Source organism: Apodemus sylvaticus, chromosome 9, assembly GCF_947179515.1.
Source record: "Apodemus sylvaticus chromosome 9, mApoSyl1.1, whole genome shotgun sequence".
Taxonomy (NCBI): domain Eukaryota; kingdom Metazoa; phylum Chordata; class Mammalia; order Rodentia; family Muridae; genus Apodemus; species Apodemus sylvaticus.
The window spans coordinates 106,978,139-107,005,767 of NC_067480.1; the positions used below are offsets into that span (position 1 = coordinate 106,978,139).

General features: G+C 45.4%; 1 protein-coding gene across 10 annotated transcripts in view; it reads left to right on the plus strand.

The window, feature by feature from the left end:
• Nucleotides 1-27,629, plus strand: part of Inpp4a (inositol polyphosphate-4-phosphatase type I A) — a 114,492-nt gene that overhangs the window by 55,679 nt on the left and 31,184 nt on the right. For all 10 annotated transcript variants that reach the window (XM_052193012.1, XM_052193018.1, XM_052193019.1 and 7 more), the window contains 10 exons: nucleotides 14,113-14,231; nucleotides 16,107-16,223; nucleotides 16,487-16,566; nucleotides 16,823-16,934; nucleotides 17,717-17,807; nucleotides 18,208-18,355; nucleotides 18,936-19,066; nucleotides 21,051-21,155; nucleotides 21,635-21,743; nucleotides 27,044-27,227. In XM_052193012.1, coding sequence (XP_052048972.1) covers nucleotides 14,113-14,231; nucleotides 16,107-16,223; nucleotides 16,487-16,566; nucleotides 16,823-16,934; nucleotides 17,717-17,807; nucleotides 18,208-18,355; nucleotides 18,936-19,066; nucleotides 21,051-21,155; nucleotides 21,635-21,743; nucleotides 27,044-27,227 — 1,196 coding nt within the window. The remainder of the gene's footprint in view (nucleotides 1-14,112; nucleotides 14,232-16,106; nucleotides 16,224-16,486; nucleotides 16,567-16,822; nucleotides 16,935-17,716; nucleotides 17,808-18,207; nucleotides 18,356-18,935; nucleotides 19,067-21,050; nucleotides 21,156-21,634; nucleotides 21,744-27,043; nucleotides 27,228-27,629) is intronic.

Below are 27,629 nucleotides of genomic sequence, written 5' to 3' on the forward strand. Positions count from 1 at the left end.
GTCTTGGCAAGCAACATAGGAAATGGGAGAGAGCTGGACCATCCAGGGCGCCACCATTTAAAAGAGAAAATGGAAAAATGAGCACAAAGAGGAAGTTTAAAAATAATTTAAGAAATCCTGTAGCCCCGAAGAATGTGAGTCTAGTTTAAAAACACCTCTCAAGGCACCGTGTTTCCACCACATCTGGCAAGCGCCTGGCTGCCATTTCTCTCAAGTCGCCCCCTTCCAGAACTCTGATTAAACCTGGTGTGTTGATGGCCTCCCGGGACTCTCGGAAACTACCCCCCCCCACTCCTTCCTTCCTTCCTTCCTTCCTTCCTTCCTTTCTTCCTTCCTTCCTTCCTTCCCATTCTTCAGACTAAATAATCTTAGCTGGCATCTCCCAAGTATGCCAACTCTTTGTCTGCCCAGAGCTGAGCTCCTCTCAATGATTTTTTTCAGTTCCGTTATTGTACCTTTGAATATTCTCCACATGGCTAGGTTTATGATTTCAGTTCCTACACTGATAATTTCTATTTTACAAGACATTTTCCTCATACTTTACCTAGTTTCTTAGTAAGTCAGACATCAGTGCCCCCTCAGGGACAGGCACTGTTGACTTTTTTAACTTTTAAATTCATCTATGTGTAGTCAGGATTTCTCCTGTGTGTTTTATTTTTTTCATGTTTCATAAATTATGGTTAAAGATGAGACATTTTGAACAATATGATATAGTGACTTTGGAAATCACATTCTCCCTTTCTCCAGGGATTACTGCTGTTGCCAGTGGATCAGGGACAGCCTCTGTCAGGTGGGGCTCCCAGGTACTTGCTGGCTGCCTGGTAGTCAAGTTAAATTGGATATCCATATATCCCCAATATCTGTGTGTGTGTGTGTGTGCCTGCGCCTGCCTATGGAGGTCAGAAAATGTAGATCCCTTGGAAATGGAGATCCTGACCTTTGAGAGCAGCCAGATATGGGTGCTTGGATCTGAATTCTAGCAGCCGTGTTAGAGCAGTGAGCACCAACTCTCCAACCCCATCTGGGTGATTCTAAGATCTTCATGTAGTCACCATTTCTGCATTTCCTTCATGATAAAACTTACTGAGTCCTTTTCAGTCAGAGCTGAGATGAATTCCAAAGAGAGCCACAGCTGGAGCCATCCTATCGAAACTGTTGAAAGTTGAGGACGAAATGTGAAAAACAGCAATAAACTGTGAGCCTTACATTTAGACCTAGTTTAAAAATGCCAGAGGATGGGGAGAGGGAAGAAGGGGAGAAGCAGGAGTAGCAGGAGGAGGAAGAGGAGGAGGAAGAGAAGAGAGAAGGAGGAGGGAGTTCAAAAGCAGTAGGGTAACATTGAAAATCCTTTCAAAGGCAGCTAAGCTAGAATTACATAGTCAGCAAAAACATCATTGAAAGATGAGCACGTAATGTGCAACACAAACTAGTTCACAATGTTTTCAACATTGTTTGTAGTAACCAGGAGGTAGAGGCAATCAGATGCCCACCAATTGATGGGCAGTACCTTAACTCATTCAGAAGTTACTCATTAATATAAAGGAGCAAAGTTCTGATGCGCATTGTAGCATTTGTGAGGCTTGAGAAGCTGCCAAGTGGAAAAAAACAGGCCACAGGAGGGCACCCTGCACAATCCTATTATATAAAATGTCCAGAGGAGACGCATCTACACAGGAAGAGATTTGTGGTTCCTGGGGGTTGGAGAAGGGGAATGATAAATAGTTGCTGGTTGGCAGAGAGTTTGTTTTAATGTGACTGTTAAGGAAGTAGACAATTTACAATGGTTGTAAGCTCTGTGAGAACCTTGGGGTAGTGAATTATCATCATAGAAACACTGAAAAGCCAAAGTTGTCTCCTATTAACAACTGAGTTCATAAATAATGAAGAAATGACCCAAGCTCAAGAAGTGTCAGGAAACAGGTTTTTGAGGAAACATCTGGCTTTCTGACCCTTGGTGACTGACAGATCAGAGATGAGAGAGACAGAAAGAGGAGCACAGCATCGTCTTAGGGCTGATTGAAGACCCAGTGTGCCTACAAGTGTGTGTCTCCTGAAACTTACTAATTCCTAAGACTAGAGAAAAACTTACAAGCTTCTAGATGAAAAATAGCACTGCAAATTCTTAAAAAGGTAGTCCACCTAAAATTATATATTCAGCAAAACCAGAGACTTTACATAGCCACATTCTTGTTTTTTTTAAAGATTTATTTATTTAATTTATTTATTATTTATTATATCTAAGTACACTGTAGCTGTCTTCAGACACCCCAGAAGAGGGGGTCAGATCTCATTACAGATGGTTGTGAGTCACCATGTGGTTGCTGGGATTTGAACTCAGGACCTTCGGACGAGTAGTCGGTGCTCTTAACCATTGAGCCATCTCTCCAGCCCAACATAGCCATTTTTTTTTTTTTTTACTTTTTAAAAATTAGATATATTCTTCATTTACATTTCAAATGTCCCCTTTCCTGGTTCCCCCCTCTGAAAGTCTGATAACCCATCTCCCCTCCCCCTGTTCCCCAGTCAACCCTCTCCCACTTCTCTGTCCTGGCATTCCCCCACACTCCAGGACCAAGGGCCTCTTCTCCCTTTGATGTCCAACAAGGCCATCCTCTGCTGCTGTAACTCCACTGATGCACTCTCTGGTTGATGGTTTTGTCCCTGGGAGCTCTAGGAGTACTGGGTGGCTCATATTGTTGTTCCTCCTATGGCTCTGCAAACCCCTTCAGCTCCTTGGGTCCTTTCCCTAGCTCCTCCATTGGAGACCCTGTGCTTAGTTCAGTGGCTGGCTGAGAGTGTCTCCCTCTGTATTTGTCATGCATTAGCAGAACCTCCCAGGTGACAGGTATATCTGGCTCTGGTCAGCAAGTACTGTGGGCATCAACAATAGTGTCTGGGTTTTGTAACTATATGTGGAATGGATACTAGGTGGGATAATCTCTGGATAGTTCTTCTGTCAGACTCTGCTCCACATTTTGTCTTTGTATCTCCTTCTGTGGGAATTGTGTTCCCCCTTCTAAGAAAGACTAGAAATACATTGTTTTTCCTTCTTCTTGAGCATCATTTGATATGTGAATTATGTCTTTGGTATTCTAAGTTTCTGGGCTAATATCCATTTATCAGTGAGTGTATACCATGTGTATTCTTTTTTGATTGGGTTACCTCAGTCAGGATGATATTTTCCAATTCCACCCATTTGACCAAGAATTTCATGAATTCATTGTTTTTAATAGCTGAGTAGTATTCCATTGTGTAAATATACCACATTTTCTATATCCATTCCTCCATTGAGGGATATCTGGGTTCTTTCCAGCTTCTGGCTATTATAAATAGGGCTGCAATGAACATAGTGGAGCATGTGTCTTTATTACATGCTGGAGAATCCTCTGGGTATATGCCCAGGAGTGGTATAACAGGGTCCTCCAGTAGTATTATGCCCAGTTTTCTGAGGAACCACCAAGCTGACTTCCAGAGTGGTTGTACCAGCTTGCAGTCCCACCAGCAGTGGAAGAGTGTTCCTCTTTCTCCACATCCTTGCCAGCACCTGCTGTCTCCTGAGGTTTTGATCTTAGCCATTCTGACTGGCGTGAGGTGAAATCTCAGGGTTGTTTTGATCTGCATTTCCCTGATGACTAAGGATGTTAAGCATTTCTTTAGGTGCTTCTCAGCCATTTGATATTCCTCAGGTGAAAATTCTTTTTTTAGCTCTCTACCCCATTTTTAATAGGGTTATTTGGTTCTCTGGAGTCTAACTTCTTGAGTTCTTTGCATATGTTGGATATTAGCCCTCTGTTGGATGTAGGGTTGGTAAAGATCTTTTCCCAATTTGTTGGTTGACGTTTTGTCCTATTGACAGGGTCTTTTGCCTTACAGAAATTTTGTAATTTTATTAGGTCTCATTTGTCAATTCTTTGTCTTAGAGTATAAGCTATTGGTGTTTTGTTCAGGAAATTTTCCTCTGTGCCCATGTGCTCAAGGCTCTTCCCTAGTTTCTCTTCTATTAGATTTATGTGGATGTCCTTGATCTACTTTTAAGGAGATAAAAATGGATGGATTTGTATTCTTCTGCATGTCAACTTCCAGTTGAACCAGCACCATTTGTTGAAAATTCTGTCTTTTTTTCCCCACTGGATGGTTTTAGCTCCTTTGTCAAAGATCAAGTGACCATTGGTGTGTGGGTTCATTTCTGGGTCTTCAATTCTATTCCATTGATCTACCTGCCTGTCACTGTACCAATACCTTGCAGTTTTTAACACTATTGCTCTGTAGTACTGCTTGAGATCTGGGATACTGATTCCCCCAGAAGTTCTTTTACTGTTGAGAATAGTTTTAGCTATCCTTGGGTGTTAGTTATTGCAGATGAATTTGAGAATTGCTTTTTCTAACTCTATGAAGAATTGAGTTGGAAATTTGATGGAGATTGCATTGAATCTATAGATTACTTTTGGCAAGATGGCCATTTTTTTTTGCTATATTCTGCCAATTCACGAGCATGGGAGATCTTTCCATCTTCTGAGATCTTCTTCAATTTCTTTCTTCAGAGACTTGAAGTTCTTATCATACAGATCTTTGACTTGTTTGGTTAGAGTCACACCAAGATACTCTCTCTTGTTTGTGACTATTGTAAAGAGTGTCATTTCCCTAATTTTTTTCTCAGCCTGTTTATCCTTTGAGTATAGGAAGGCTACTGACTTGAGTTAATTTTATATCGGGCAACATTGCTGAAGTTTTTTTTATCAGGTGTAGGAGTTCTCTGGTGGAGTTTTTTGGGTCACTTAGGTATACTATTATATCATCTGCAAATAGTGATTGTTTGACTTCTTCCTTTCCAATTTGTATCCTTTTGACCTCCTTTTGTTGTCTAATTGCTCCAGCTAGAACTTCAAGTACTGTCTTGAATAAATATGGAGAGAGAGGGCAGCCTTGTCTAGTCCCTTATTTTAGTGGGATTGCTTCAAGTTTCTCTCCATTTAGTTTGATGTTAGCTACTAGTTTGCTATATATTGCTTTTACTATGTTTAGGTATGAGCCTTGAATTCCTGATCTTTCCAAGACTTTTAACATGAAAGGATGCTGAATTTTGTCAAATGCTTTTTCAGCATCCAATGAAATGACTATGTGGTTTTTTTCTTTGAGTTTGTTTATGTAGTGGATTACATGATGGATTTCCATATATTGAACCATCCCTGCATCCCTGGGATGAAGTCTACTTGATCATGGTGAATGATCGTTTTGATGTGTTCTTGGATTCAGTTGGCAAGTCTTTTATTGAGTATTTTTGCATTGATATTTATAAGGGAAATTGGTCTGAAGTTCTCTTTCTTTGTTGGATCTTTCTGTGGTTTTGGTATCAGTGTAATTGTGGCTTCATAGGATGAGTTAAGTAGTGTTCCTTCTGTTTCTATTTTGTGGAATAGTTTGAAGAGTATCTGTGTTAGGTCTTCTTTGAAGATCTGACAGAATTCTGCACTAAAATCATCTGGTCCTGTGCTTTTTTTGGTTGGGAGACTTTCAGTGACTGCTTCTATTTCTTTTTTTTTTTTTTTATTCGATATAATTTATTTACATTTCAAATGATTTCCCCTTTTCTAGCCCCCCCACTCCCCGAAAGTCCCGCAAACCCCCTTCTCTTCCCCTGTCCTCCCACCCACCCCTTCCCACTTCCCCGTTCTGGTTTTGCTGAATACTGTTTCACTGAGTCTTTCCAGAACCAGGGGCCACTCCTCCTTTCTTCTTGTACCTCATTTGATGTGTGGATTATGTTTTGGGTATTCCAGTTTTCTAGGTTAATATCCACTTATTAGTGAGTGCATACCATGATTCACCTTTTGAGTCTGGGTTATCTCACTTAGTATGATATTCTCTAGCTCCATCCATTTGCCTAAGAATTTCATAAATTCATTGTTTCTAATGGCTGAATAGTACTCCATTGTGTAGATATACCACATTTTTTGCATCCACTCTTCTGTTGAGGGAGACCTGGGTTCTTTCCAGCATCTGGCAATTACAAATAGGGCTGCTATGAACATAGTAGAACATGTATCCTTATTACATGGTGGGGAGTCTTCTGGGTATATGCCCAGGAGTGGTATAGCAGGATCTTCTGGAAGTAAGGTACCCAGTTTTCGGAGGAACCGCCAGACTGATTTCCAGAGTGGTTGTACCAATTTGCAACCCCACCAGCAGTGGAGGAGTGTTCCTCTTTCTCCACACCCTCTCCAACACCTGCTGTCTCCTGAATTTTTAATCTTAGCCATTCTGACTGGTGTAAAGTTTTGGAGAGAACAGGAATTCAAGGCCCATCTTCACAGACCATACCTAAACATAGTAAAAGCAATATACAGCAAACCGGTAGCCAGCATCAAACTAAATGGAGAGAAACTTGAAGCAATCCCACTGAAATCAGGGACCAGACAAGGCTGCCCCCTTTCTCCTTATCTTTTCAATATTGTACTTGAGGTACTAGCTCGGGCAATTCGACAACATAAGGAGGTCAAAGGGATACAAATTGGAAAGGAAGAAGTCAAACTATCATTATTTGCAGACGACATGATCGTCTACCTAAGTGACCCAAAGAACTCCACTAGAGAGCTCCTACAGCTGATAAACAACTTCAGCAAAGTGGCAGGTTATAAAATCAACTCAAGCAAATCAGTGGCCTTCCTATACTCAAAGGATAAGCAGGCTGAGAAAGAAATTAGGGAAAATGACCCCCTTCACAATAGCCACAAACAGTATAAAGTATCTTGGGGTGACTCTTACCAAACATGTGAAAGATCTGTATGACAAGAACTTCAAGACTCTGAAGAAGGAAATGGAAGAAGACCTCAAAAAATGGGAAAACCTCCCATGCTCCTGGATCGGTAGAATCAATATAGTTAAAATGGCCATTTTGCCTAAAGCACTATACAGATTCAATGCAATACCCATCAAAATCCCAACTCAATTCTTCACAGAGTTAGAAAGAGCAATTATCAAATTCATCTGGAACAACAAAAAACCCAGGATAGCTAAAACTATTCTCAGCAACAAAAGAAAATCTGGGGGAATCAGTATCCCTGACCTCAAGCAATACTACAGAGCAATAGTGTTAAAAACTGCATGGTATTGGCACAGTGACAGGCAGGAGGATCAATGGAACAGGATTGAAGATCCAGAAATGAACCCACACACCTATGGCCACTTGATCCTCGACAAAGAGGCTGAAAACATCCAATGGAAAAAAGATAGCCTTTTCAACAAATGGTGCTGGTTCAACTGGAGGTCAGCATGCAGAAGAATGCGAATTGATCCATCCTTGTCTCCTTGTACTAAGCTCAAATCCAAATGGATCAAGGACCTCCACATAAAGCCAGACACTCTGAAGCTAATAGAAAAGAAATTGGGGAAGACCCTTGAGGACATTGGTACAGGGAGAAAGTTTCTGAACAGAACACCAATAGCGTATGCTCTAAGAGCAAGAATTGACAAATGGGACCTCATAAAATTACAAAGTTTCTGTAAGGCAAAGGACACCATCAAGAGGACAAATCGGCAACCAACAAATTGGGAAAAGATCTTCACCAATCCTACATCAGATAGAGGGCTAATATCCAATATATATAAAGAACTCAAGAAGTTAGACTCCAGAAAACCAAACAACCCTATTAAAAAATGGGGTACAGAGTTAAACAAAGAATTCTCACCTGAAGAACTTCGGATGGCGGAGAAACATCTTAAAAAATGCTCAACTTCATTAGTCATTAGGGAAATGCAAATCAAAACAACCCTAAGATTTCATCTTACACCAGTCAGAATGGCTAAGACTGCTTCTATTTCTTTAGGGGTTACAGACTGTTTAGATGGCCTTTCTGATCCTGATTCAACTTTGGTATTTTGTATCTGTCTGGAAAATTGTCCATTTCTTCCAGATTTTCCAGTTGTGTTGAGTATAGGCATTTGTAGTAGGATCTGATGATTTTTTGAATTTCCTAGGTTTCTGTTGTTATATCTCCCTTTTCATTTCTGATTTTTTAATTTGGATACTGTCTCTTTGCCCTTTGGTTAGTCTGGCTAGAGGTTTGTCTATCTTGTGGATTTTCTCAAAGAACCAGCTCCTGGTTTTGTTGATTCTTTGTATAGTTCTTTTTGTTTCTACTTGGTTGATTTCAGCCCTGAGTTTGATGATTTCCTGCCTTCTACTCCTCTTGGGTGTATTAGCTTCTTCTGCTCTGGCGCTTTCAGGTGTGCTGTTAAGCTGCTAGTGTATGCTCTCTCCAGCTTCTTTTTGGAGTCACTCAGAGCTATGAGTTTTCCTCTTAGCACTGCTCTCATTGTGTCCCATAAATTTGGGTATGTTGTGCCTTCATTTTCATTAAATTTTAAAAAGTTTTTGATTTCTTTCCTTATTTTTTTCCTTGACTAAGGTATCATTGAGCAGAGCATTGTTCAGCTTCCAGGTGTATGTGGGCTTTCTTTTGTTTTTGTTGCTATTGAAGACCACCCTTACTCCATAGTGATCTGATAGGAGGCATGGGATTAATTCAATCTTCTTATATCTGTTGAAGTGTGTTTTGTGACCAATTAATATGGTCAGTTTTGGAGAAGGTTCCTTGAGGTGCTGAGAAGAAGGTATATTCTTTTGATTTAGGATGAAATGTTCTATAGATATCTGTTAAATCCATTTGGTCCAAAATTTCTGTTAGTTTCACTGTGTCTCTGTTTAGTTTGTGCTTCCCTGATCTGTCCATTGATGAGAGTGGGGTGTTGAAGTCACCCACAATTATTTTGTGAAGTGTAATGTGTGCTTTGAGCTTTAGTAAAATTTCTTTTACAAATGAGAGTGCCCTTGCATTTGGAGCATAGATGTTTAGAATTGAGAGTTCTTCTTGGTGTATTTTTCCTTTGATGAGTATGAAGTGTCCTTCCATGTCTTTTTTGATGATTTTTGGTTGAAAGTCAATTTTATCTGATATTAGAATGGCTACTTCAGCTTGTTTCCTGGAACCATTTGCTTGGAAAATTGTTTTCCAGCATTTTACTCTGAGGTAGCATTTGTCTTTGACACTGAGGTGCGTTTCCTGTATGCAGCAAAATACTGGGTCTGTTTACGTATCCAGTCTGTTAGTCTATATCTTTTTATTGGGGAATTGAGTCCATTGATGTTAAGAGATATTAAGGAATACTGATTGTTGCTTCCTGCTATTTTTGATGTTGTTTTCATGTTTGGTGGTTATCTTCTTTTGGGTTTGTTGAAAGAAGATACTATCTTGTTTTTCCTAGGGTGTAGTTGCCCTCCTTATATTGGCGTTTTCCACCTATTATGCTTTGTAGGGCTGAATTTGTGGAAAGATATTGTGTAAATTTGGTTTTATCATAGACTATCTTGGTTTCTACATCTATGTTGAGAGTTTTGCTGGATATAGTAGTCTGGGCTGGCATTTGTGTTCTCTTAGGGTCTGTATGAGATCTGCCCAGGATCTTCTTGCTTTCATGGTCTCTGGTGAGAAGTCTGGTGTAATTCTGATAGGTCTTCCTTTATATGTTACTTGGCCTTTTTCCCTTACTGCTTTTAATATTATTTCTTTGGTTAGTACATTTAGTGTTTTGATTGAAGGGAGGAATTTCTGTTCTGGACCAGTCTGTTTGGAGTTCTTTAGGCTTCTTGTATGTTCATGGGCATCTCTCTCTTTAGGTTAGGGAAGTTTTCTTCTATAATTTTGTTGAAGATATTTACTGGCACTTTAAGTTGTAGATCTTCGCTCTCTTCTATACCTATAATCCGTAGGTTTGGTCTTCTCATTGTGTCTTGGATTTTCTGGATATTTTGGGTTACACACTTTTTATATTTTGCATTTTCTTTGACTATTGAGTCAATGCTTTCTATGGTATCTTCAGCATCTGAGATTCTTTCTTCTAGTTCTTGTATTCTGTTGATGTTTGCATCTATCACTCCTGATTTCTTTCCAAAGTTTTCTATCTCCAAAGTTGCCCCCTCCCCCTTGTGATTTCTTTGTTGTTTCTACTTCCGTTTTTTTAGATCCTGGATGGTTTTGTTCAGTACCTTTACTTGTTTGTTTGTGTTTTCCTGTAATTCTTTAAGGGCTTTTGTGTTTGCTCTTTAAGGATTTCTACCTGTTGACCCATTTTCTCTTGTAGTTTTTAAAGAGATTTTTGTGTTTCCCTTTTAAGGGCTTCTACCTGTTGACTCATGTTTTCCTGTATTTCTTTAAGAGAGTTATTTGAGTCCTTCTTGAAATCCTCTATCATCATAATAAGATGTGATTTTAAATCCAGATCTTGCTTTTCTGGTATGTTGGGGGTATCCAGGACTTGCTGTTGTGGGAGAACTTGGTTCATATGGTGCCATGCTGCCTTGGTTTCTGTTGATAATGTTCTTGTGTTTGCCTTTTGCCATCTGGTTATCTCTGGTGTTAGCTGGTGTTGCTGTCTCTGACAGTGACTTGTCTGTCACACAAGCCTAGCCTCTGTTTCTGCTCATGGGAGACCAGTTCTCTGTGTACACAGGTATGTAAGTACTCCTGTGAGTCCCACTCTCTTGTGCTTGCTTTTGGGTATGTAGCTCTGAGGCCCCCGATCAGTTCTGGGTGCGGGCGGAAAACAGACTTCTGTCCCAGGCTGCTCTTAGATTCTTGTGTCCTTAGGGTTTCCAGCTGCATCTTCTGAGCTGCAGGGCAGGTCTCACCTGTGCTGACTGTCCTCTCTGTGCTGATGGGTGGTTAGCTACCTTCATGCTCCACTTAGATATGGCGTGTTGTAGCAGAGGATGGTCCCAAGCCAAAGACAGAAACCAGAGGGCTTCCGCCAGAGGGTTCTGGATGGAATCCTCTGAGCTGGGGGGGGGGGGGTCTTGGGGGTTCTGTCTGTGTTGTGAGGCCTTTCCCCACTCCTGGGTGGCTAGCTACCTCGGTGCTCCACTTGGGTATGATGCGCTGTGGCAGAGGATGGTCCCAAGCCAGAGGCAGAAACTGGAAGGCTTCTGCCAGAGGGTTCCAGACCGCATCCTCTGAGATGCAGGGCAGGTCTCACCTGTGCTGACTGTCCTCTCAGCACTGATGGATCCATAGCCACATTCTTAAGGTATCTATTATTACTTGACCATTTTCTGAAGAGAAAAGTGTGTGTGTGTGTGCGCGCGCGCGTGCATGTGAGTTCACAAACACACACATACACACTTGAACTACTACTACTTCTTCCTTTTTTCTCCTTTTTTCTTCTATTTTCTACTTCTTCCTCTTCTTCCTCTTCCTCCTCCTCCCCTTCTTCCTCTTCCTTCTTTCTCCTCCTCCTCCTCTGCCACAGCCAGATTTTACTCAGTAGAAACAGGTTTTGTTGTTTTGTTTCTTTTTTTCTTTTCTTTTGTCCCCTGAGAATGTCAATCAGAAGCAATCAGACTGGGGCTGATCTCAGTGGTAGATCACCTTCGGCAGATATAAAGCCTTGACCCTGTCTTTACCAGGACGACTACGGCAGCACAACCAAATCAACAGTTCGTTCTTTCTTTCTTTCTTTCTTTCTTTCTTTCTTTCTTTCTTTCTTTCTTTCTTTCTTTCTTTCTTTCTTTCTTTCCTTCCTTCCTTCCTTCCTTCCTTCCTTCCTTCCTTCCTTCCTTCCTTCCTTCTTTCTTTCTCTCTCTCTCTCTCTCTCTCTCTCTCTTTCTTTCTTGTTGATTTTTCTATTTATTTACATGTCAAATGTTCCCCTTGCAGATCTCCCCTCTGCAAACCCCCATCCCCCCTCTCCTTTGCCTCTGTGAAGGTGTTCCCCCACCCACCCACTCCTGCCTCACTGCCCTAGCATCCCCCTTCTCTGTGGCTCAAGCCTCCACAGGACAAAGGGCCTCCCCTCCCACTGATGCCAGATAAGGCAGTCCTATGCTACATATGCAGCAGGAGCCATGGGCCCCTCCATGTGTACTCTTTAGTTGGTGGTTTAGTCCCTGGGAGGTCTGCAGGATCTGGTTACTTGATATTGTTGTTCTTCCTATGGGGCTGCAAACCCCTTCATCTCCTTCAGTCCCTTCTCTAACTCCCCCATTGGGGACTCTGAGCTCAGTCCTGTGGTTGGCTGTGAGTACCCACCTCTGTATTAGTCAGGCTCTGGCAGAGCCTCTCAGGGGACAGCCATACTAGGCTCCTGTCAGCAAGCACTCCTTGGCATCATCAGTAGTGTCTGGATTTGGTGTCTGGATTTGGTGTCATGGCTCCCTATGTGGAGCAGTCTCTGAATGACCTCTCCTTTATTATCTGCTCCATTTTTTTGTCCCTGTATTTCCTTTGGACAGGAACAATTCTGGCTTAAACTTTTGAGATGAGTGAGTGGCCCATCCCTTAACTGGGGCCATGCCTATCTACTAGAGGTGGTCTCGTCAGGTTCTATCTCCCCACTGTTGGGTATTTTGACTAAAGTCATCCCCATTGGGTCCTGGGAGCCTCTTATATCCCTGGCTTCTGGGACTTTCTAGTGGTTTTCCCCAGTTCCCTTCCCCCCACTGCTACATATTTCTATTTATTCTTCTGGCTCTCTGGAATTCTTTCTTGTCTTTTCCCATACTTGAAGAAATTGTAGGAGCTACACACACAGACGCACACACACAGACACACACACACACACACACACACACACATACACAGAGAGACAGAGAGAGAGAGAGAGAGAGAGAGAGAGAGAGAACAATACTTTAGACTGTCAGTTTTATAGCAGTAAAAAATAGAAACCCTGAGACAATATATTTAGAGGTCTTAGAGGCAATAACTACCTAGAGAGAATACCCTTTAATCAGTCAGGTGCCCTGAGATATTTTTAAGCCGTACAAACTGAAGGGCTGCGTCAGCCCCTACCTAGCCTCACAGTCTCAACAGTGCTGTGGAGTGCTCCTCAGGAGCAGGTGGTCAGACACTGACATCCGAAAGGATTGAAACTGCGCAGCCGGGGAACCGTGTGGCAGCTGCATGAACAGTGGCTCTAACATGGTACATGCACAGGGGTGTGATAGGGAGGGATGGCTGGTAGGACAGGATGAAAGCAGTCACTCTATGATTGGAACCAAAAAAGGTGGCTGGGCTTTGGACAATGTGTCGGTTACTTTTCTATAGCTGTGGTAAGCACCATAACCAAGGCAGCTTACAGAGGAGGGGGGTAGGAGTCTGCGATGGTAGGGAGGCACAGCAGCAAGCGACAGTCATCTCAGCTGGAGCATAAGCTGAGGGCTCGCACCTTGGACCTCAAGCACACAGCAGAAAGAGCGGCTAGCAGTAGGTTCTTCTTCCAATAGGGCTACAGTTCCTAAACCTCCCAACAGTGTCACCAGCCTGGAACCAGATGTTTGGATGACTGAGACTATGGAGGGGTACTTCAGGGGATATTGGCCATGAGGAATTAATTAACTTTAGTTCATGTCACTTGGAATGCACCAGGGCATTGGCCTTCTCTAGCCTGCAGTGTGTAGCGCCTCCTCCTTGTTTTCTGCCTTTCTGATTCTTTCAGGACTCCCCCACTTCCTTCTGTCCTCCTCACTGTCTTCCTTTTGTCCTGCTCCTGCATGGAGCTTCCCTCCTGTGCTTGTGAGGATGGGTTTGGAGTTAGAGTTGATGCCACATGCGTGGTGCTCATGGATACAGATGGCATGGTAGCTGCCACTTTAGCCATCTCGAGTGGACACGGAGGCCTTAGCTGCAGTTGCAAACTGTGCAGCCGTCGCCGTCTAGCCTCTTGTCTCACAAAACTGAAGATTTAATGAAGTTTAGTGCCCTTCTTATTTTTTAAAGATTTTTTATTTTATGTATATCTTTAAGTGCCTACATATATCATATTATATTATATTATATTATATTATATTATATTATATTATATTATATTATATTATATTATATTATATTATATGTGGTATGTAGCTATGCTGTCACACTCAATCAGAAGGCCACCCTAGCACCAGTGATGGAAGAGGGAAAGCAATGAGAAGACACATTTTTAAACTCCCCTGTCTTACTGACAGTGTGACCATGGTGTCTCTGGGAGTGTTATTTTAAGCTTTCTTTTGGGTTTATGCAGAGCAATGAGCTAACTAGAACTCTATCTAAAAGGATTCCCTTTTCCCTGTCTTGATTTTTGTAGCTTGTAGTGAGCTGCACACTCCATCGCTAGATCGAAAACCAAATAGTTTTGTGGCTGTGAGTGTCACCACGCCTCCGCAGGCATTCTGGACGAAGCACGCGCAGACGGAGATCATCGAGGTGGGTGCTGCTGGGCCCTCTCTGTCAGTCCCTCCTGCTAATGGCTGTCTGTGGCCCTGGAACAAGGGCCATTCAGTTCTTGGGCAGCTGTGGTTTGGTTCCATTTCAGCTCATTTATTCGTTTTGCTACAGTCCTGGGGTGAGCTTTAGTGGACTATTGGTTAAGGAAGGGCCTATAAGATTGATTGACTTGTAAGGGACGAGACCTAGCTCTCCCTCGTCACTCCAGTGCTGCTGTGATTAGAGAATTCTGTCCATCCCAGTGCTTGGAAGGTGTTTACTGTTAGGCTGGGCCACATCTGTAGTCTTTATTAATTTTTGTTTTTGCATTTTGTGTGTGTGTGTGTTCTGTATTGTGTGCCTTTAAAAATCATTTACATAGCTTTACCTAGGGAAGTTTACAGGATCTTTTTAGGTAGATGAGCACATTAAATGAGTTATGGTACAGATCGAAGGCGTTTCTGAAATAGCATTCCACAGGGTTTTATTTGTAATATGAATAATTACCAATTTGAACTTCATTTTAACTTTTATATTTCTATGCTTTTATATATGAACTCATTAATACATCATTTTAATCCAACTTTTCCATTTTAGAAGCTAGCCCCTTCTAAGTGAGGTTGCCTGTGGTATAAGCACTTGCTGAGCCCTGGCCTCAGGCCAAGCACTACATTGATTGTTGGTAAAAAACCTACAAGGGAACAGTCCTTGCCCTCGAGTTTCTCAAGGATGAGGGGGCTGAAATACACCCGAGCGCCTCATGCACTAGAAAGCATGAGGACCATTAGGGTAGCAGGGTGAGGACACAGGAGCAATATCCCTTTAAGCAGACTTCCCAGGTAAGACTTGACCACAAGTCCAGGCAGGGCCTTGATCTGCACATCTTTCTGGTAAAGTCTGTGCTTCCAGTCTAGGACTGAATGTAGTATGTGGTGCCAGGTGATAGCAGAACATCATGGGATTTAAGAAATAACTAGATCTGCTTAGTGTGTGCAAGAAACTAATTTTGTAGGCCGAGCAGGGTGCTTGTGATATAGCGCAATAGCTTCTGCATGGAAGTCTCCTGCCCCTGACAGGGGTCTCATGGACGGATGCGGAAGGAAGGAGTGAGGAGAACAGGTATGTGGGAGGAGATGCCAGAGGTAGACTTGTTGGAAGGGTTTGTGGTCTCCCAGTCAGTGCCTGCTCAACAGACAAGGGGGCACCAAAACTGAATCCCAGACCTTTAGCCCACTTTAACAGATTCCCAGGGCACGAGGAAGGAAGATGGGGAAGGCGCATAGACCCCCTAGGAGGGGCTGCCTAACAGGCACTGGGAGACTAGACCTAGAACTGTGGAGAAGAATTTGGTGGAGCTATGCGACAGACAGAGCTGCCAGAAAGGAGGCACCTGTGATCTAGAAACTAGACCCAGTCCTAAAGAGGCTAGCTCTTCAAAGGTCAGTTTTCGTTGTTCCAAACACAGGATCTACAGATTTTACTGAGCCTGTCCATTTCCTCTTTCGTCTGTTTTGCACAAACTCAAAAGCAACACCCCTAAGTAACAGTCTAAAATGCAGCACACAGAAACTGCACCAAGAGAACGCCATGGGTATTGGAGGCACACTCATTTCAGGTTCAGAAAGGTGTGTCTCTAGGAGCAAACCCTCTGCACAGCCTCTGCAGGGCTCTCTCTGCTATCTTCTCAGACTGGCAGCGATCTTGCCGGGCAGATTTTCCTCTTTGGAGAGCAGAGTTCTTTGGGTCCTATCTGGCACTGCTATTAGCATTTGTGTTGAACAAACAGTAAAAATGTTAATTTCCTTATTCTGAAAATGTTAGGACAGTTATCAACAACTCCTTAAAATAAAATCCAGCTCTTTTTTTCTGTTGTAGGGAACCAACAACCCTATCTTCCTAAGCAGCATTGCCTTCTTTCAAGACTCCCTTATCAATCAGATGACCCAGATCAAGCTGTCTGTCTATGATGTCAAAGACAGATCTCAGGGAACAGTTAAGTAGCTCGCAGTCACGGAACAGCCTCCTTCACTTAGAGTTGTGTTCCAGTCCAAGCAGGATTGAGTTCACTCCCTGCTTATGAATTAACCTATGTGGAGACACACCTGTCTCTGGGAATTCTCTTCTATCTGTTGTCATGGGTTCATGAGGTGAGGGTGGGTTGGAGGTGTTATAGGAACAGCCGACTTCCCTGGGCTGTGGGACGTGGGTCAGAGGGACGCCAAGTGTCCTTTGACTGATCTTCCTGTCTCCCCCAGATGTACTTACTGGGCTCTGGAACATTTGTGGTCAAAGATCTGCTCCAGGACAGGCATCACAGATTGCATCTGACACTGAGGTTGGTGTTGGCTTTATTCCTTTGAAAGGGTCTGAAGGTTTGTCCCTTCATCCTCCCAGGGACTGTCTGTGGGAGGGAGTGGTGCCTGCTGAGGGGAGTAAGGTGGACCTCTCGGTGTGTAGAAGGCCTGTCAGGATGCGACCTTCCTTGCTGCTCCCAGGACCCTGGTGACTCAGGATGGCTGAGCTTTGCCTTAAAAAGAAAAGCAGCTGAGCCAATCCAGTGCTTGGCAAGGCTCGCATGATACTTGTTGCAGGTCTGCAGAGAGTGATCGAGTCGGGAACATAACCGTGATTGGCTGGCAGATGGAGGAGAAGTCAGACCAGCAGCCCCCGGTTACCCGGTCTATGGACACTGTCAATGGAAGGGTGAGTGGGCACCCTTTCATCTCCCTCAGAGGCATGGGAGCTCTGATTGTCTTCATGAACATCTGTCCCAGTGAAGGGCTGGGCCTGCTGCTTGACATTGCCTTCCCTGGGACTCTCAGGACTGTCTTGGGTGTGATGCCAAGAGGAATGGAAGGGCTTCTACTCTGACATACAAAGCATTGCTGGCCTGGAACTGGTCTCTGCTCCTTGAGCCACACTGGTCACTTCTGTGGCACAGGACTGAGAACAGAGTATCTTTACTAGTGTATGTGGGGCAGAGTGGGAAGGTGTGTGTGGGCAAAGAGGTAATGGAGACCAGTGCCTTCTGTCACATCTGCTAGTGACAGACTTTCCCAGTCACCTTCACCCTCCTTGTATCCTGCCTTCTCATGACCCAGAGTCTCTCACCCAGACAATTACCAAATGAGAAGTCTAACTTAAGAACCAGCACTGTCGAAGAAGCACTGTAAAATGATACCTCATTTTGCCCAAAGTATTCTCAGAGCACTTGCACTGAGGATGTTTTAGGTGGCCTGTGCCCTTCTGTTTCATTTCGTGTACCACACTCCCAAGGTGCAGTATTCAGAAGACAGACACTCGATGAAAAGTGTGTGTCTGTGCAGTGTGGGGGAGACATCGGTGTGTGTGCCGGGCAGCTGTGCACAGTGGACCAGTCCGGCAAGTTGAGCTGCCTGGGCGTGTGTGATGCACAGACCCGAATATGCAGCCTCGCTGGAGTCTCCACACCCAGCGTTCTTGTCCCTTTCTGTAATTCTTATCAGATGGTTCTGCCTGTTGACGAGAGCTTGACCGAGGCCTTGGGAATCCGATCCAAATATGCTTCTTTGAGAAAAGACAGCTTACTGAAAGCGGGTAAGCAGCTTCCTCTCACGTGACCGGCCACCCTTTACTCCCACCCACTTTGACTGGCACCTATCTGCTGCTGTTCATCAATTTCTGAAGTATGCAGAGCCAGAAATCCCTTGAGGAAGGGCTCCTTTTCGGTCTTGTTTGACATTGGCCTTAGTGACGGACAGTGCTCCTGTCCCTGCTCCTTGCTGTTCAGAGTTACTACCATCTTCTGACAGAAGGAGTGTCAGGCACTGCTTGGCTGGGCTTGTCTTAGGTGGATTTTGTCTTCTTGTTGCGGTTTGCTTGCTTATTGGTTCTCTTGGGAAAACAGGGCCGTAGAATCACTGAGGCCCAAGGAGGAACAGTGCAGGTGGCCTGCAGCCATTCACCCACAGCCTGTCTTCTTGCATTCCCACCTCAGTGTTTGGTGGTGCCATCTGCCGCATGTACCGCTTCCCAACCACCGATGGCAACCACCTACGGATCCTGGAGCAGATGGCAGAGAGCGTCCTCTCCCTGCATGTGCCTCGGCAGTTTGTGAAGCTACTGCTGGAAGAAGATGCAGCCAGGTGAGGCCAGTGTGTGGACACTCACCAGCCCTGAGCACGTGCCTACCACCGACAGGCTGAGTGCAGACCCAGGCTCTCCCTTGCTGGCTCCATGGCCCCAGCCGTCTGAAGCCTTAGTTTGCTCCTGTCTCAGTTTGGCAGGCAAGAATTTCACAGGGCTGCACTTGAAGCCCCAGAGGCTTGGCTAATATCAGCCCATCTTCCCTTCTTTCTCTCTCTTTCCTTCTCATCCATCCTGTCTGGAACCACAGAGGTGAGACCCCTGCAGGGTCCTCCTCCCATAGAGCAAAGCTTTCATCCTGAGGCGTATTTTCCCAGTTCTGACTAAGGAACTATCTGTCTTCGACAGTGACCTGCACAGCATTTCCTCAGTCAGCATTGTGGTTAACATCATGCGCGTTACTGCTTCCCAGGGCCCCTTCCTTGGGTGGGTCCTTTAGGGCCAGCTGAGGTGTTAGTGCAACTGCATGCAGGGGTGACACCCAGTGTAGGCAGCAGGATGGCAGTGACACTGTGGCCTGGTCCCAACTGCAGGGAGGTGAGCCAGCCCTGTGGCTTCATGTGTGTGTTCTGTTTGCAGAGTATGTGAGTTGGAAGAGTTGGGGGAGCTGTCCCCTTGCTGGGAGAGCCTCCGGCGCCAGATTGTCACCCAGTATCAGACCATCATCCTCACCTACCAGGAGAATCTGACTGACCTCCATCAGTACAAAGGTGGGTGTGGCCCTGCCTTCCCAGGTTCTTGCGTCTCCTACACTCCTAACCAGGCACTGAAGGCCTGGGATGCTCAGACTCTCTGATTAGCTTGAGTGGGGTTTAAAATAGTTTCTTATGTAGGTGTGAATTCTTTCAACTCTGGAGTTTTCTGATCTCAATTGAAACGATAAGTCAGTGAATTGCAAGAAGTCTTTCTATGGTGTTCTCTCCTAAAACAACCCCTGTGAAGTGAGGTTGACGTGCAGCAGTCTCAGGTGACCTTGGCCGGCCGTGTGGGTTCTTCATCTTCACCTCACACCACTGAAAACCAAAAGGATACGGACCGTTTGCCTGAAGCGAAGCAGTTTCCTAGTTTTAATATTCAATGTCATTTTTAACGAATGTATAAGTTGTTTGAGTTCCGCTCACTATTTTAAACTCAAGAGAAAGTGAGGTTTATACACCTCAACTCTTTTTCTCCTTGCTTCTTTTTCCTTTTTCCCAGGCTGTGCTTGGTTCATGCTAGGAGAACGCCCTTCATGAAGATACTGATTTTCAAACTATGCAATTTCTTTTTAACCCATTTTCTTTCTATTCCAAATGGGATAAAATTTTTTGTTTAATTGTTTTAGTCTTTGAAAGTACTCTTTTTTTTTCTTTTAACTTATTTGTTTTGTAAAGATTTATTTTTGGTATTATATTTCTTCCTTCCCTTCCCTCCTTTCTTTTTGTTTTTTGTTTGTTTGTCTTGTTTTTCTTTTTGCTTTATTTATGTATATGAGTACTCTGTCTTTCTGTATGTCTGCATGGCAGAAGAGGGCATCAGATCCCATTACAGATGGTTCTGAGTCACCACTTAGATGCTGGGAATTGAACTTAGGACCTCTGCAAGAACAACTAGTGTTCTTAACCCACTGAGCCATGTCTCCAGCCCCACTCTTTTCTTTCAAAGTAGTCTTTACCCTTGGTTTCTTTCCTTCTATATACTGCTTTGTCAGTTTGAGGGAAATCATGAACCCTTACTGTGATTTTTCATGGACAATATAGGAACTTTTTTGTAAACTTAGCAAGATGCTGGTATGTGGGACTGGTCCAAACTTGAGCAAGTCCCAGTGCATTGCTTAGAAAGATGGCAGCATTTGCCTGAGGAGAGGGGTTGAGATGCCAGCCCATGCTCCTGAGAAACTGTGGAACTCAGGATAGAGTTTTCCAGGATAGAGCTTTTCAAATGTAGGGAGCATGCAGCTATTCCAAGACTCTCAACTAAACACAGGCCTTGGCTGTATTTCTTACCGTGGCCAAGACAGGTACACTGCAGGTCTGAGAGTCACAGTGTGGCAGAGCACAGTGGCTGTTTGTCCAACAGCCGCTGGTGCCTCCTTTCTTACTGCTCTCCTATTGTCACTTTCACCTCATTGAGCTCTGGAGTTTGATTCTAGAAATGAGGTTGTGGCTGTTGGTTACATCATCCGACCTCTCTAGGCCCAAGCATGTGTGAGGGAGCTCACTGAAATGGATTGGAGAGGGCAGGCACTGCTGTGGAGGCAGACCCAAGGTGACGGCAGGCCTTCTCTTCATTTCAGACTGAGAGGTGCTGTTCCAGGAAGGCCAGTTTCGAGGCTCTGGGATGATAGCAGTCTGTGGAGCTGGCAGGCAGTCTCTGACATGGTCCACAGGCTTTCTGTGGTGGTGGTAACACACCACCTACAATCACATCTGTGTAGCACGTCTTTCTTAACTGAGATACAGGAGTAGTCTGACCACTCCTCTAGCCTTCTAAAAGCTGATTATCTCTGGCTCTACTCACCAGAGAGCTTTCAGAGTCAGTTCCCTGGCTGTGAGCTATTCTCCAACCTACTGTCCCGGATGGCACCCAGAATCTTGCAGAATGGCCTCTGTAGAGATCAGCCTGCTTCCTGCAGCCGCACCTCTGGTGCTTTTCCACTTGCACACTGGTGCATGGTGCATGCTGATGGCTCTGCGTTCTTCTTTGACTTCTTAGGCCCTTCCTTTAAAGCAAGCAGTTTGAAAGCAGATAAAAAGCTAGAATTTGTTCCCACGAACCTGCACATACAGCGGATGCGCGTTCAAGACGACGGAGGCTCAGGTACTTGCTTTTCTCACCCTGGTGTTGGGCTGTGATCTGCTTCTTTCTGTATGCTTGCTCTTTGAGTTGCCCTATATCTGGCCCATTTTTCCTATATGCTGGGCAGCAAGAGTCCCTCCCTCCCTCCCTCCCTCCGTCCATCCTCCATCACCCAATGACCTTTGAAATTTTCAGTTACAAAGTCCAAACCCCATCCTTAGATCTCTTCAGCTTCCGTTTGTTTTTATGGCAGGAGGTTGCCGCTCAGTGACCCTTTCCCAAGACGGGAGGAAGCGGGCATTCAGCAGCCCAGGTGGTGGCCCTGCCTTTCTGCTTTCTTACTGAATAGTTAGTACTAGGTTCAGCAAGCCCTCTTGTGGCCTCTGGATATAAGATTAGGGAGCCAGAGGCTGTTCACATATAGGTCCCACATGCTGCCATAGCTGGCTTGTCGGTCAGCCTGACCCCAGAGTAATGGAGGCAAGCTTTCTGTCGCTCAGATCAGAACTACGATGTCGTCACTATTGGAGCCCCAGCAGCACACTGCCAAGGTTTTAAGTCAGGAGGTCTTCGAAAAAAGCTGCACAAGTTTGAAGAGGCCAAGAAGCAGTAAGTGAAGTGGGGTGTCTGTGGTCCATGTACAGCTGTGTCCCATGTTTGTGAGTTAAAACGAGAATCCAAACGGAACTGCAAAAGCATCCAGCCATCTGATCTGCTTCTGCGTGGCTGGAGGAGCTGCCTCAGGGACCCTGTGCTGCTGTGTGTGTTTGTGGCTGAGGGGAGGGAGTGGTGAGGCTCCTGGCCACTAGTCCAGCTTGCCAGGGAGCTGCACACAGCCTCTGGGAGCTGCTTCAGACAGCTGCCTGTGTGCAGGCCCTGCCAGCTCAGCTTCCTCTGAAGTCTCTGGTCAGTTGGTGGAGCACCAGCCTTGTAAGGCCACTGACGAGGCTGGACTTGCAGAATCATTTCTACAGTTCCTAAAGCCCCCGACCCTCTGTGTCCTTTCCTAAAGGACAGCAGTGGCAAGTGTCCTCACTACTGAAAGGGTTGTACAATTCTGTCCTGAGCAAGAAGCCGCCAGAGAGGCAGGGTGCAGAAAGGTCTCCCAGTTGAGCATTCCTTGCATATCTATCATCCAGAATGTCACCTGGCAAAATGTAAATGTGATCAGAGAGTGAGTGTAAAAATGAGCAGGGTGACAGCCTTGTGAGGGCCTTGAGCAGAGTGTGCAGCAGGCAAGCACTGGAAAGGAGACTGTGCTCGGAGTCTGATTGTGCCTCTGTGGGGCAGGCATGTGTGTAAGGTGAGGAGAGAGAACAGAGCAGCTCGCTGATCCCAGAAGGGCCAAGGCAGCAGGTGGGTTAGCACAGGGGCTGTCAAGGGCCCGGGTATAAGACCCAGTGTTCCTGGGAGGCTCAGCAATATGTGCTCTTGATCTGAGAGTAGAATGCTTCAGAGATAGGACACACAGGCCATGGAGTCCAGAGACTCCCACATGGTGGTGGTGGCTGCAGAAGCAGGTGAAGGAGGGTCCTAGCACAAGCAGGTGTTGATTGCTCATGTCTGGTTTTGCTGCTGTGGCCAGAGCGAGGGTTCTGTACCACTGAGTCAGGAACCTGGACAGTTAGACAAGTGGCCCATGAGGAGCCTGTGGAGTCAGGAGGGCAGATCAGAGTGGCACTGATGTCAGTGGTGCCAGAGACAGAGCAGGGAGCAAGAAAGGACATTCTCAGAGAGCTTGCCCCTCCAGTGTGTGTCACCTAGCCTGGATATGGGGAGGAGAAGCAGGGAAAGGCTGGGCTCAGCACTGCCGTTTCACATCTTAGTGAGTCTGTCAGGCAGCCTGATTCTTTCTTGCGGAGCAGACAAGCCTGTGCTCAGGCTTTCCTCACCGTTGGCGCCCGCAGCATCCTAGAAAATAGGAAGAAGAGCAAATCCTCCATCAGTTAGTGTGTGGGAAGGGGGTGTGCGAGGTGACGTGGCTCCCTGACAGAAAAAGTCCATTTGTTCTAGGTGACCAGTCAGGAGGCCACCTGGCTGTCCCTTGTCCCTGAACGGTTGCAGCTTTGATACCAGTCAACTTTACATTTTAGCCTCAGTGCTGTTTTCCCCGATGCCTCTTTGGTCTTTCAGATATCATCGCAGATTTTGTTAACGCAGCAGTAATGTCACAAGGCCGCCTTCCCAGCATTTGTGCTCTCGGAGCTTTCCTTCACACGCAGACACCCCAGTGGGCTGTCCCCAGGGCTGGAGCGCAGGCCGCAGACTCACTCCAGGGAGTAAGCAGTTTAGACTCAGAAGTTTGCTTATCCCTGTAGTCATTGCCTCAACAGATTACATCCAAGAGTTTAGAAGGGAAAAAAAAAACCCAGTCAGCCTTTAAATTGTGCTTTGCCTGTGGTATTTGCTAACAATTGCTAATGCTTCGTTTGGTTTGTTTTTTCTTTTCTTTAGCAGTTTTGAGGAGTGTTGGTGAGTTTTCTGTCTGTGGAGAGAGTGTATGTGATTCTTGCTCCTGTGTAGAGAAAGCCTGTGCTGTCCTTCATCTGGGGTGGCTCCATCCCATCTGCCGTGGCTCCCCGTCAGCAGGGCTCTTCCTTCCAGCTGCAGTGCTCTTTGATAATGAATAGCCAGTCTGCAGTCTGCAGTCTGCAGCCTCCTTTCCAGCCTGACAGCACTCAGTGGAAGCAGGGCCCAGTTTGCCTCCTCGAAGGATGCAGAGGAGCCCACTGAGGGCCCCAGGTGCCAGGGTGTCACATCAGCCCCCTGGAGCATTGAGTGCACACACCTTTCTACAGTGAGTGCCTTGTTCATCCAAGGCCGTTTGGGAAATGTTTTTGTTTTCAACATGTGGTAGGCAAAGCTTTATCCCTGTGCTCCATCTCAGCCATTTAACATTTTTCCTTTTGAGACAGGACTGGTTAAGTATCCCCATGCTGGCCTTGAACTTATCCTGAAGCCAAGGCTTTTCTCTGTAATTCTCCTGCCTCAGTCCTTAGCCAGGATTGCAGATCTGTGTTCCCTCTTCCTTTACAAGAAGCATGAGGCCTTTGAGTTTTCACTTTCCCTCTGTCTGATGGAGCCAGTTTACATTTTTGTAATAGTTATATTTGTGCTAATTTTAATGATGGTGATGTTAAGGTCAGTTTTTCCCAGTAGGTAGCAGAGCAAGAGCTGAAAGGCCTTTTCCTCCAGAGAATTACATGGGAGCCAGAAGCTACCACGTTTGTCTAGGATCTCCTCATTAGTCCCAGACTGGGAAACCAGCAGCTCAGCAGAAGCAGGCCTCACGGCCCTATGGGAAATACTGCTATTTTGCTCTAATGGCCCATGAGGTTTTAGGACTGGGACTAGACCCTTATTGACATGCTAGGGCTCTGTTAGAAATACAATGGTAGCAAGTCTGAGGACCCACAAATACACCCAAGAGGAAGCCTCACCGGCTTTCCCTTGAGAAGTCCCTTCCCTGGAGTCCCAAGGGAGGGAAGACAGCATCTGGGGGGGAAGCTCTTTCCCTTCCTCCTCCACAGCTGTGTTTTAGATCCATCCCCTCAAAATATTATCTCCTTTCCCTCCTCGGCTGCTGAAGGGAGGTTCACTCTTCCCCAGCAGGATGAGTCAGACCCAAAGGGTCTGAGGGGTGGATGAGCAGCCAGTGGAGCACGGAGAGCCAGGGCCCCACTGCCTCTTTCAACCACGGCTTCGTGTGAGCCTTATCTGGGAAGGTCTGAAGGGCCCATCTTAACTGAAGACTCTAGAACTTCCATGTCTCGGGAAGGGCTTGGTTACTCCTGTGATTCCACTCTCTTCTCCCAGGATACAAAGCTCCTAAGACAGCAGGGGACTTTCCAGCTTGGGAGAAGGGGGCACCCAAAAAGATTTGATCCTATGCTAGAGGTGGTGGGCCTGTGAGGGGGCAGTCTGCTCTCTGTATCCAGAGCATGTTCATGCTAGGCCTTCCACTCAGATGTTCACGTGGCTCTGTGCTGAGCCCGTGGCCTCCTGTGAGGAGGGCTAGGTCAGCAGACCCTGGATGCAAGTCTGATATGAAGCCCAAGCGTCACATATGGGCCATTGCCTCCTGAGCTGTTGTAGGAAGAGCTGGGAGCCCAGACAATGAATAGAACAGAGAGGCCCCTCCCACAGAAGCCCGTGTACTGCACGGCAGCATGGCCTCTGCACCCACCGCATTACCTTTGTGTGGCTCCTGAGTTTGGAGTTAAGTCCATGCATGTATATATTCTTGATCTCCCCAAGAGCAGTTCTTTGAACTTGCCAACGTGTACTGCCATTTTCACAGCATACGCCCATGTGTCAGTCCTGTGGATGTTGCTGTAACTGCGCACAGCCATGGGCATATGCAACAGTAGACCTACACACAGCACATAGTCCATGTAGACTCTCAAAGCTGAGGACCAGAAAGAACAGATTCTGCTTTTTAATTCTTCTTTGAAATGTATTTCCAAGACCCGATTGTTCAAGGGACAGCTATTCATTTGGGAGAGCGCTTGCAGATTGGAAAGTAGCTCCTGCAGGCTGCCCTGTGGAATGATGCTTGTGCTGCCCAGGTCGGTTGCCATCTGCTGCATGGGCTTCTGCAGATCCATCGTGTCCGATGTGGTGTGGGCTTGTGGTGGTGGTGCTTCTCTCTGGGGCAGCTTGGTTTGTGGTGTTTGCATGTTTGCCCTGTAGTCCAGAAAGACAAAGGGTAGTGGTGTTTTCTTCCTCACTTGCTTCTGGGCCTCCCTGGAAAGGTCTCGGGTGACTCTAATCTCCAGCAAGTGAGGTAGGGTGTGATGAGAGTCACCCTCGGCTCTCCATGGTGCCCCTCCTCCTGGAACTCAAGGCCAGTCCTTCATTTCAGAAGGGAGAGCATTCCCTCTCTTATCCTCACATCCCACAATCACCATGTCTGCATAGGTGACTTTCCTGTCTCCATATTTTCTCAAGTATCCTCAGATGGTCTCAAAACCAACTTTATAATGTTTGATTGATTGGGACCTTAGCTAAGAGACATAAGCATATCATTGCCGCCTCAGATGGCCACACATGCTGACCCACCTGTGTAGCCAGGGCATATGGAATTGCCCTCACAGGTTCCTGATTACCTGGGCAGCAGCTGGACTGGCCCTTTGCCCTCTGGTTCCCAGACACATCCACAGTGCTTCCCAGTGGTGAGGAGGTAGGAAGGAGGAGGGGCTACAGTTTCAGAGGTGTTGAGTTGTTGGACCTACCTCTAGCTGGCTCAGCCTCAGCTTTCTCTAATGTAGTGTTGTCAGCATAAGGAAGTCCTAAAACAGGAGAGAAAAAGGCACCCGCTGTGGGGAACTTGCACTGGTTAATATGTGCGAGGACAATGTGAGGCTGCTCACAGGAAGTCTGAAGGCCCTGTTGGCCAAATGGAGAAGCAAACTGGGCCCTGTTGGTCAAATGGAGAAGCAAACTTTAGGTGTTTTATATATATTATAAGTATATGCATATTATATATATATATATATATACATATATATATAATTTAATATACATATGTGTGAATTAATATCTATTAGACTATGGTAATTGATCCCTTTGGATGTAAGCAGATCCCAGATCTGAAGGACTGATTATAAGTTACTGGATGAAGTTCCTCAGTATGATCCCAGCATTGGGCAATTATTATAGTGATATTCTAAGGTATTTACACACATTTATATATATGTAGTAAATATAAAGACACATACAGGTACAAGTACACATAAAAGTCTTAGTCTTATATACATTTTATCCTTCTTTTAGATAAAAAAGATCTTCTAAGATTGACCTTTGCCCATCAGTGACTAAACTTCACAAGAAAACACCTCTATTTTAGGGATAGTTGTGGGTGGATTAGATGCTTTGGAGAGCCCCTTAGGACCTGTTGTTCCTTTTAGTACATCTTCTAGCTGCCAGTCCGTAATCTACATACCACAGGACATCATCCGAGCCAAGGAGATCATCGCCCAGATCAACACCCTGAAAACCCAAGTTAGCTACTACGCAGAACGGCTCTCAAGGGCTGCGAAGGACAGGTCTGCCACTGGCCTTGAGAGGACTCTCGCCATCTTGGCAGACAAGGTAGGAGGGGCTGCCCAGCTGCATGTGGGTGGAGCGGTCTCTTCGGTTTCTAGAAGCTACTAGAGCACCCAGAGCTGTATGGAGAGTGGCATTATGGAGCCCTTAAAGGCTTTTCTTTTAAATCCACAAAGTTACAGGTCTGTGACTTGCCTGTGGTAAAAGCCCTGGTTGTAGCTTCAGGCCAACAAGTTCATGTGTCTTCCAGCAAGTAAATTTGCATTCATTTCCTGGGACTTATATAGACTACAGCTTCCTTAGTGCCATCTTACTCAACCCCTATAGAGCAATTATTCAGTCATAAGAAACGAGCAATAAAACCTTATTGGCCTATATATAATTAATTTTAAAAGTTCTCTTTAACCATAACTCAATCCTGACTTAAAAATGACATGACCATGTCTG